We start from the raw sequence: 11276 nt of genomic DNA, 5'->3' as shown, positions 1-11276 counted from the left end.
TTCTGTCTATTCATCAACAAAGATTTTTGTTGATTTGAACTAACTTTTAATTACAATAAAAATATTATTGTTTTCTTCAGCCTGATTTGTCACGTGATATGCTCGTACATGAAACATCACACGTGCATTATACAGAACCGAATATTTATGAGCATATTCTTTTATTTTTAAAAAAAAGGTTAGTTGAAAGCACCTCGAACTATCCACCATCATTCCAAAAGGAGAAAATATAAAAATAGAAATTATAGCTTAAAAAAAATAGTAAAATAGAAATTATAAAATAAAAATCATACTTTAAAAGAAAGGGCTTTTAAAGGAATATAATAATTTAAAAACAACGTCAAGCTTCTAATTTTTCCACGAGTACGTTTTCCTTAGATCTTCACCGCAGAAGTTTCGTAGACTAGTTGTAAAATTCTAATCGTACGGTTGAGAATCTATGTGGGACATAATTTTGAATTTTGATACAAGTGGAGGTAGGTATGACAATCGTAGATAAAAAAAATAAAAACCGTAAATGAATTTATTTATTTATTTATTATTATTTTTTTGGTTAGTAGGAATAAGGAACGTGATTTTCCGTGTCTATGATATGATATGACCATGCCTTATAAAAAGGTCGGAGATGGATCTTTATGCGATCTATGGGGACCATTTTTGGGAGAAATTGACATGATCCGGCGGTGAGAAACGTAATCTTAGATTCTTACGTGTCAGAATCCTGTGGCTGGGAGTGAATATTTATTTATTGAAAAAAAAAAAAGATAAGGGAATCGATTCCTTGACCTTTTTGAAAGATTGAAAGGTTGAAATTTTGACTTTTTTTTTTTTTTTTCAAATTGTTCGGAAAAAAAAATATGAAACATCAAATGGGCATGATATTTGTTTCAATACCAAGCGGTTTAGCACCACTCTTTTTTTTTTTCTTTTTTTCTTTTATTTTTATTTTTAATTTTAATCATTTTTTATTAAAGGCTTAGCAAAAAGATATCACATTCTCAGGGATTTGGAATTGGGAAAAATCCAACGTTTTCTTTATGAGGGAGGGAGGGTGGGGTGAAATGGAAGAATCCAAAAACGACGTCGCTTTTTTAGATATTTCATTTGGGGGAGTGGAAACGGAGGCTGCTCGTGAGCTCGATTCTACACTCGCTAGTGAGGAGCGTGGCAGAGAGAGAAAGAGATTTTCGATGTAGCGGTTAAGTCCGTAAGCGCCTAACTGCTGATAAAACGAAACCGCGAGCATGGCCCACAGATTTTCATTATTATCTTATTATCTTTTTTTTTTTTTTTTTTTTGTGTCCAGGGGGAAAAGATAAGCTCGTGGGGTCCACAAAAGGAAGAAGAAGCACCAAGAGCGGTGACGAGCCGCTGCCGACCGACTCTCTCAAAAACATCACGTCATTTATGACGTGGCTTTTGTTTTTTTTTTTTTTTTGGGGGGGGGGGGGGGGGGGGGTGGTGGGGAAGTGGTGGATAGAGAGCGGCCAAAGGGTCGCGTACAACCCCGATTTCGTATCGCCACGCGACCTAATTTTTGACCCTCCACACGTTTCCTCTGACCCAGAGACCCAGACCCGTAACCCACGAAAATCGCTCTCTGGCCTTTGCCTCGATCCGCTAAACTCTGCCTTACGTTTCAGGAGGGTGTCTTTCGGGGTTGGTTCAATGAACCTGAGCGGAATAGTTGCAACTATTCATGCCGCTTCTCCACGTGATTATATTATTAGTTTATTTGACCTTTTCTTCTTTTTGTTTTTTTGGTATTATACTTTTTTCTTAGTTTAATTATTACATTTTTTTTTCCAAATATAATTTGTTGTTAAATAATTTATTTTCAGTGTTAGGGTATCAAAGTTGTTGTCTTTTCTATTAATATTTTGAAATATTCAGTTCAATTATAATGGTTTTAAAATAGTGTTGGTAGTTCTAAGTAAAAGAGTTAAAGAAAATAAGCAAAATCTTTTTGTCATTATTTGGTCATGCATTATTATTATTATTATTATTATTATTATTTTGTTTTGTTTAAATAGAAGAAGCATATTTTTGGTATATGATGTATATTCTTTATTTTGTTATTATTTATCTAATGTTGATGGATTTTGTAATCTAGTAATTTTCTAGCTGGTATCAAGCTGCAAAAAAAGTTTAGGGTTATTGGATTGACTGTAATGGTAGCAAAGTAGAAAATGATTGATGAATGGCGAAGAATGGACATCGTAATATGGTTGGCAGACAAGGTTTAATAAAGGATGCCAAGTAAAAAAATTTAAATTTTATTTCGGAATCTGTTTTTATGTTAATATATAAAAATTATTTTCATCCTCAGCATAGGTCATTTTTCAATCAAACAACCAATTAATCTTATTTTTTTGTACTAATTAAACTTTTTTCTTAAGAAATACTAATTAAACTTTTAATGGAGAATAAAACTTTGCAGGAAATCTCAATTAATTTAACAATATATACAAAACAATTAATTAATATTAAGAAAATGCCGGTCCAATCTCCGTCGAAACATGAACCTCTCACAGAACATGTAGTACTCTAAAAATATCACCCTTCTAATATTATAATTATTATAATTGGAGTCCTAAAAACATAAAAAATTAATAAAGATAGTTGCCAGGTTAATTAAGGCACTTCATAGTGCATATTATTAGGTAGAGCTACGGTTTGATGTATATGCCATTATCAGAAAGCATATTTTTTTACAAATTATCAGAAGGCATTTTTTTTTTAAAAAAAAAAAATCACCAATAAAGTTCACAGACCAAATTGATTTAAAAAAAAAAAAAAAAGAACATGAGACTAGCAATGTAATGCTATTAAGTGTTATCGAGGCATTAGTTAAAATCATAACCTTTCCTGCGTCTCTGTTCGTCGAACTTATCAGGCACTTTGTACTTTTTTAAGCTAGGTACACTCAATATACATATTTTTTAACCAGTACATTATTTTGGTTAACATTTTTTTTTAACTTTTTTTTTTGGCTTATTTTTACTTATTTATTTATTTTTTTTTAAAAAAAACTTGTGACATTGGTGTTATGGTAATTATATAGAATTCATAAAATCTTAAGAATGTTACTAAATGAATAATGTTAATAAAATTTTATTCGTTTCGTCCCCAAAACTTTTTGTGCCTTGATAAAAATGTTAATATAATTGAGCAACTCAATGCGGTTAGATAATAATGGTGAAAATTATATTAACAAGGATTCATATTTAGTAAGTGGAATAATTGATTGAATCACATCAATATACATATATTTGTTTAATTTCTGTAATTAGCACTCTATAACCAATTTCAAAAAATGTAATAAATGAAAAAGAATTACATATCTAAAAAAAATATATATATATATTCAGAGCAAAAAAAAAAAGAAAGTCTAATATGTTAAAAAGAAATTATGATTAAATCATTATTTGGTCAATTTTTCATATAGGAACAGATTCCAAGGTAAAAAAAGAAAAGAAAAAATGAGTAAATTACTTGTATGAAATCACAGCCGTACATTTAGTAACAAAATAGAATTTCATATGATAATTTATAAATTTAAATGAAAATATTCTATTTATATTAATATCATCCAATAAAATTTAATAAATTAATAAATTTTAATAGATAAACATTAATATAATATCATAAACTTGTAAATTTATTAAAAATAATATTTTTATAATTATATAAGTTTGATGATATTAAAATTATTTAATTTATTATTAAATATATATTAATTTATATTTTTAAAAATAAAGAAACAAACAAATTTTTTGTATGATTTTTTAAAAATATTATTTTATTATTTAAAAGTTAAATATTTTTTTTTAAATTTATATATATTTTTAATAGATTAGGTTATCAATAATGAATAATATGATAATTTAACAAATAAGTTTGTGCTTATCTATTTCTATATAAAAGTTTAATAAATTATATTTTGTTTAATTAAATTTTACATGAAGACTAGATAATACAATCCGATACGTTGCCTTTCATCCTAAATTTGCAAATATATTGATCAAATTTACGAATATAATTAATCATTTCGTTGACAAAAAATTTAAATAATAATTATAGAAATATTTACATTTATGTAAAAAGAAAATTATACAAAACAAAAATAAAATATAGCATCCATGAATTTAATTTTTACAAAAGAAGTTAAAAAAAAGAAAAAGAAGTAAAAGTAGTAAAAGGTGGGGTGAATAACGGGGGTAAGAAATTTGGAGGAGAAGCAGAATTTGGTATTTTAATAACACGCGCACCCTTCCCGTCATTTCGTCATTCCACTTCTCTCTCTCTCTCTCATATATCTCTCTGTCTGGTTCTCTGTCTGTCTTTCTTTCTTCGCCGCCTCGTCAAGTCTCGTTTCCTCAGTAGCCGGCTCCGAAAGCCCTAACCCATGCCCAGTTCCTCAGTCTCTGCGCCGACGAACTGACCAAATCTATTCGAATTTCAAGGTAATTTGGATTGTTGATTCCTAAATCTTAGTTCTCAACTCATCCTTTTATCTTTCTCCGCCAAATCTCCCAACTCTGTTTCCAAAGCCTTTCTCCTTTTTTTTATTTTTTTTAAATTTTTTCTTCAATTTTTTTTTTGGTTGAAAATTCAGCTTTGCCTTGTTGTTTGGATTTGGAGTGAGAAATATTAATAAGAAAGACTTTTTTTTTTTTTTTTTTTGGGCTCAATTACATATTTGGCTTGCTGTGAATTTCGGAGGCTATACAACTTTTTTTTTTTTTTTGTTTTGTTGAGCTGAATTTTTTTTGAATTTTGTGAGCTAAAAGATTTAGTAAAGCCTCATTTATTTATTTTCATTTTATCAACCGATTACGGAGCTTGTTTTCTGCTGATTTATGATATTGTTTTTGTACATTTTTTTTTCAATCGTTGTTATTGTATTCGCGTCTGAATTTGTTGAATGTTAGGTGTTCCTTTCGTTTTCTTAGCAAAGAGGTTTTTGTTTCTTAAAGATTTATTTTTATTTTTATTTTTTTCAAATTACGTGCTACACTACATGTATGTGTAATGGTTCCATTTTGACAAATCTGTTAATAAATTGTCATTTATCTAATTAGTATTATTATTATTTTTTTTTAGAACTCTGTAAATTTTAGCTACTCCTTTAGGTTCTGTTTGGTTTCCATGAAAATTGAGGAAAGTAAAAGAGTACTCTGTACACATTTTATGATGTCTTAGCAAAAGTATACATTGGTTTTAGCTTTCTCTTTCCTTAATGTTTTCCCTGTGAAATTTATTTATATTTTGGATTTGGAGTGACTTCTTGAGGTTTTTCTCTTAGATTTCGATTGAAATTGTTTTTCAATCAATCGAGTTTAAATTTATCTGAAGTATTTTTGTTTTCATATGTTTATGAATTCATTTGTTTCTGTTAACTTCATTGTTTTGTCTAGCTTCGAAGAAATCCTTAGTACAAAAGAAGAAAAACGAAAAAGATAAAGAGTAAAAAGGAGCAAAGTATTCTCTGCGTTGATTTACTTTCTCTTAGATATAGTCAGCTTCTACTGCCCTTAAAATTCATATCTGGATGTTGACTTAGAGGATGTTCTAACCTGTAGATGTTGATAACGAATAGTATACGGCTTAAGAATATAATTCCTTTTGTAGACTAGTTTTACTTTTTTCATGGTGACGAAGTTGTGAATGAATATAAGTGAATAGTTTCTTTGAATTGAGGAGTATATTAAGCGTATTTGGGGAAATTTCTCTCCGAATTTAAACTGTTTTAAGCATCTGCTTCTGCAAGATTTTTAGCATAAGATTTAAATTTCTTTTGTCCTGAGATGTTTTATACATCTTTTCTAGTTGTTTCCGTTTGTTTGTATTTGGATGTTCATGCCCCTATCTTTCTAGCTGTGGGAAAAGTCAAGATTGTGGATAAGTACTAGTTCTGAAACTAGAACGTGAATTTTGTGTTTTGTTGCTTTTGAAGGTTTTCTTTTTCATTTTTTTTTTTCATTTTTTTGTTTTCATTCATTTTATTATTTTTCTTATTCAGATCACCATGACTTTAATATTGAAAACTTTTCTCCAGTTCCGTTTATCATATCTTCATAGGGTTTAAGAGTTGAGGAGAGTTGAAAAGAAAAAGGGATGAAGTTTCAGTAATGAGCTCTTTGGAGGATAATTATTTTCAATCATGTGCAGTCTAGTTATTTTTGATGTAATGTGAAGTCTAGTTGTTGGATAAATTAAGTTATTTAATTTCAGAGTTAACTTTTTTCCAGTTGTTTCGTATTTTATGAGTTAGATTTTATTCTTTATTGTGGAGAAGGCAGTTGTTTTTATTTTTTTATTTGTTTATTTTTTTATGTATGGTGGCCTCTGAATACTTGTCTCTTGTTTGTTTCTATGAGCTGTTATTTTTTCACAAAATTAATTGTACTTTAGTAACATTTATTTCTGTGTTCATCAGATTTGTTTGTTTTCAGCCAATTGTGCAACTACTTTTAATTTGTTTGGATTATAGCTATATATGTTACTAAATCTGTTTTCATTCTCTGTCTTGTATGCTCCCTCTTATATATTTTATGTGGGGTTACTTGTCCTATGCATGTTACTTCATATATGTGTAGATCAATTGTTTAGAGAGAGTCATATTTTATTTAGTTTGTGATTTTTTTGTATATAAACTCTGGTTACAATCAGATCATGCTCTCATTCCTCTCCCTGACCTTGTGATTGCTGTGAAGCAGGATGATTTGCTTCCATGATGCTGTTGTGAAGAAAACAATTTGTCTTGTCTGCACCTGTTGCAACTGATCAGTGGAAGTCTGGTTTAAATTATCTTTTAGGAGATGGATCGGCGAGATACGTCAGGATTTGTTAGCGGTGGTGGGATGTGCTCTTTTAGAGACATCTAACCTTTAGTTTTTGTGTATAATTTTCTTCAGCCCGGAAGTCAGGCAGACTGTTCTATTGGAATTTAGTTTAGGTTTGTACATAGCTATTGCATTAAGGTATAACTTAATGGGTGACAGGTTCCAGAACTTGGGTTTTGCTTCTAATTATTCTTCAAATGCGTTCAAGATTTTGGGGAATTCAATGCAAGTTGGGGGTCCTGGAGTTGAATATTGCACAGATACTACTTTACGGCTTAACTCCCCTAGTTCTTCAGTCCCTTTGTTGTCAAGCTCAAAGGGAACTAAACGAAAGTGGAGTTTGATTGATTCATTTATGGGCCAGCAAGTTGGGCTTGGGCTTGGGCTTGGGCGTTCATCAAGTTCCTCAGACAGCAAGGGGAGTTCAGCAACTGCTTGCACTACAATGTCTTCAGCCAAAGAAACTGATGAGGAGTCCTCGATGGATCTGGAATTGGACTTCACATTGCATCTTGGCAGTGACAAGGTGCCTAGTCCAAAGAAACATGGTACTTCAAGTCTGAAAGTAGTGGAATTGCAGCCCAAGGTTGATTTGGAGTTGAGCCTCTCAACTGGGCCCTCTGAATCTGATATCACCAATATCCATCGTAGTTCCACATCAGTTCAATCTGGAATGGAGATGCCACAATCAGTTGGTGGGGCCCAAAGTGCAGATGAAGGTTCAACTTCATGTCGCTGGAAACCAGGTATTGTTCTGCGACCATTGCAGACCTCACCAAGCCCAGGGAATAGCTTCCTTTCCAAACAGGTGCCAGAAAGTATTGATGCAGCTCCCATTTTTCCAGACCTTTCATCTAGTGTAATAACAACACCAAAAAGCTCAGTCACCTGTACTTCCGGGATAACAAAGCAGCAACGGACGACACAGCATCGCATCACTATTTCGAAGACATGTCAGATTGAAGGATGTGGTAAGGGAGCTAGAGGTGCTTCTGGCCGCTGCATATCTCATGGTGGTGGTCGTAGGTGCCAGAAACCAGGTTGCCACAAGGGTGCCGAGGGCCGGACTGTGTACTGCAAAGCCCATGGAGGTGGTCGTCGATGTGAATTCCTTGGGTGCACAAAAAGTGCAGAAGGACGAACAGATTTCTGCATTGCTCATGGTGGTGGTCGGAGATGCAGTCATGAAGGTTGCACTCGAGCTGCCAGAGGAAAATCAGGGTTGTGTATCAGGCATGGTGGTGGCAAGAGATGTCAAAGAGAAAACTGCACAAAGAGTGCAGAAGGCCTCTCAGGCCTTTGTATTTCACATGGAGGTGGTCGCCGTTGCCAAGCTTCAGGATGCACAAAAGGGGCGCAAGGGAGCACAATGTTCTGCAAGGCACATGGTGGTGGAAAACGATGTACTGCTACAGGGTGCACCAAGGGAGCTGAAGGGAGTACACCTTTCTGCAAGGGCCATGGAGGGGGGAAAAGATGTGCATTCCAAGGTGGTGGGGTTTGTACAAAGAGTGTTCATGGAGGTACCAACTTCTGTGTGGCACATGGGGGAGGAAAGAGATGTGCCATGCCTGAGTGCACTAAAAGTGCTAGGGGACGGACTGACTACTGTGTACGTCATGGTGGGGGCAAGCGATGCAAGTTTGAAGGTTGTGGCAAGAGTGCACAAGGCAGCACTGATTTTTGCAAGGCACATGGTGGAGGAAAGAAGTGTTCTTGGGGCCATCCAGGATCAGAATATGGCAACCAACCTAGCGGTCCTTGTCACTCATTTGCAAGGGGAAAAACAGGTCTTTGTGCACTACACAGTGGTTTGGTGCAGGATAAGAGGGTTCATGGAGGCATTACCATAGGACCTTTGGTTCAGGACCCTGTATTTGGGAAACCAGAGATAATGAAAGAGGTGGTTGTTGCTGAGGACATGAATGTTGATGTAATGAAAATGGGAAGTAGCATAGAGAAATCAGTAGGTGGAACCTGTATTGATTTGAAACAGTTTGGTCCCTTCAGTGGTAGTTTCTCGGTTGGGGAAGGTAGGGTGCATGGGGGAAGTCACTTTATCAAAGTTGGTTCTGTTCTCGGCACAAGCAACAGCCACAACCAGTGTGTTATTGGTGATATGTCTGAGCCAATGAAATCATTCATAGTGCCTCAGAACTGGATGTAAGTAGACCGCTTCACTCCCTTTGTTTATTGCTATCAGTAGTTTGGCAGAGTTTCCAAAGTTTCTTCACTATGTCTGTGTCATTTGGTATTGGGTTTGTTTGGTGCTTTCTTATCTTCAGAAAGTTCTCTCATTTCATTGGTTTCTGATGGAGAGAGAACCCATAAGTGCTTTCACATCCTTATGTAACATCTGGGCAATCAAGAGTAGGATCTTATATAGTTTAGGCATTTAAGTTGGGTCTTTCAGTGTTCTTTCCTGTAAATATATTTATATATTTTTTTCCTTTTTAATTTTGTAAAAGTCCAGTAGTTTGTTGTGAACACAGGTTATACCACCTGTTAAGGTCGTTCAGTCTGTCAGACATTCTGGCTATAATAAAGCCTTTTACTTGGGGGTACTATTTTGCTTTTGTGGTGATTTTCTATTTGTTTTGGTTTTGATTACTGGTTTAATTAAATAATGGCTTTAGTGGCAACAATCTGATGGATAATGGATCTGTTTCTATCCCGTAAAAAGTCCTCACGTTATTTTGGCCTGTTGTTCAGAAAACCATGTTGTAGGACTTACGATATATAAAAAATTTCATTTTATCACATCTAATATAAGGGGAAACGCAATAGCTTCTTATCACGGCTTGAATGGAATATAAGACATTTGAAGTATCTGTTCTGTTTGAACTTTGATTGGCTAATATTTCAAAGAATGGGCATTTCATTGCTAAATGGGTAAGGAATTCTCATTCCACAAGAATTGCACTATTACCCTTTTTATTTTTTTAATGGTTAATTAATCTTCTATTTATTATCTCTCTAATTTTTCCTTTACATTAACAATATAGAATAAGTTATTATTTATTGATTCGTGGAGTTTCATTTTTCAACCAACTGATTGGATTGAATTTCCATTCCATATTTGTATTACCTTTCCCAAGTTGTCAAAAGTTTCATTTGTTGAGGCTTTTTATTTATGTGTATATATATATATATATGTATGAACCCCAGACCTCCTGATCCTGAATAGCAACATCAAACTATCTTTAATCGTGGAGCTGATAAAGAGTAAAATCGAAACGCATAGGGAGACAGAGCCTAAGTGAATTCATCAGATTGTTGGATTCAGGGTGGTTTACTAAACTCGGTGAATAAAAAATTCCCATAAAATAAAAAAAATTGAAAAAGAATTAAATTCCAAATGCATGGTATATCATTGTGTAATAGCAAATGAAAGAGACACTTCCACACATTCAGTGCCGTCGTGTAGCACCCGTTCTAAAGGCACACTTTTATTTACTGAATTTTTCAAAACACATTTTTTTTTCCCTCCTTTAACTAAAAAAAAAAAAAAAAAAAAAAAATTATTCAAGACCGGCCATTTATATATAAAAGTAAAATTAAACTGATTGGTTTAATGGTAAAATAAATTTCCTGTCTTATAATCAACGTTAATTGGAAGAACTGCAAAATTCTACAATTAGTTAATCTTGACTTACTTAGGTCCTACGTTTTGTTTTTCTTTTTTTCATCTTCTCCTCTAAAATTCAACTTCAGTGCGTCATTTTGCATCTATTGTATCCCCTTAGACAAAAATTTGATACAGTTTCAAGCCTACTTTAAGCCTACTCTTAGCTACAAACGATGTGCCTGGTGCTTCAACTTTCTAAAGCTGTAAAGCTGTATAGGATAATTTTTTTAGGTTTGGTTATTAGAATTTGCTTTTTATCTCCAAGTGATAGCAAACTGAAAAAACAACTTAAGCAAACTTCACATTTTGGATATTAAAGTCTATATATGTTGATTTTCTATTCTTTCCTTCCTTTCCTTCTATAATAATCCCACATGTTTGAACTTGGCCTGCTTAGAAAGCTCATCCAATGCTTCAACTAAGCGATCAAGCCTGCAGCCTTCTCAGTTGTTTTCTCATTAGCTCAGGGTATGATTCCGCAGGTGCAGCCAGTAGGAGAGTCCCAAAAGTGTATTTTGGGATTGCTGGTTCATGTTTTTCACAAAATTATTGCCATCAGCAAGTTGGTCTGGGAGCTCATAGAGAGTCGATGAAAGGGTGTGTGAGAGCTGCTTTGGGAGAGGTTCCGAAGCACTTTCTGGGGGCTCAGAATAGGCGGTAAGGAGATACAAGTGCATGTCTATAGCACGTTCGAGTCTCTCAGCAGGGCTGTGGACCCTCTAGAGCATTGAGGTTTTGAGTGTTCTTTTCATGTTTGATATGTTTTTGCCTGAGCTCCTTAATAGTTCTGCAGCCTGGTT

General features: G+C 33.6%; 1 protein-coding gene across 1 annotated transcript; it reads left to right on the top strand.

Annotated features, from left to right (window-relative positions):
- Positions 1–4278: 4278 nt before the first annotated feature.
- Positions 4279–9424, top strand: LOC107430234 (uncharacterized). The gene is made up of 2 exons (XM_016041050.4): positions 4279–4466; positions 6723–9424. The coding sequence occupies exon 2, from the start codon at positions 6997–6999 to the stop codon at positions 9013–9015; it is 2019 nt and encodes a 672-aa protein (XP_015896536.1). The 5' UTR covers positions 4279–4466; positions 6723–6996; the 3' UTR covers positions 9016–9424.
- Positions 9425–11276: the final 1852 nt, after the last annotated feature.

This window comes from Ziziphus jujuba, chromosome 6 (genome assembly GCF_031755915.1).
Source record: "Ziziphus jujuba cultivar Dongzao chromosome 6, ASM3175591v1".
Taxonomy (NCBI): Eukaryota; Viridiplantae; Streptophyta; class Magnoliopsida; order Rosales; family Rhamnaceae; genus Ziziphus; species Ziziphus jujuba.
Note: the sequence above shows the minus strand (reverse complement) of the source record. Positions and strands in the feature narration are given on the sequence as shown.

Excerpts from the sequence above, each read along its gene's own strand:
- LOC107430234 (XM_016041050.4), top strand. The coding sequence starts at position 6,997 with ATGGGTGACAGGTTCCAGAACTTGGGTTTTGCTTCTAATTATTCTTCA.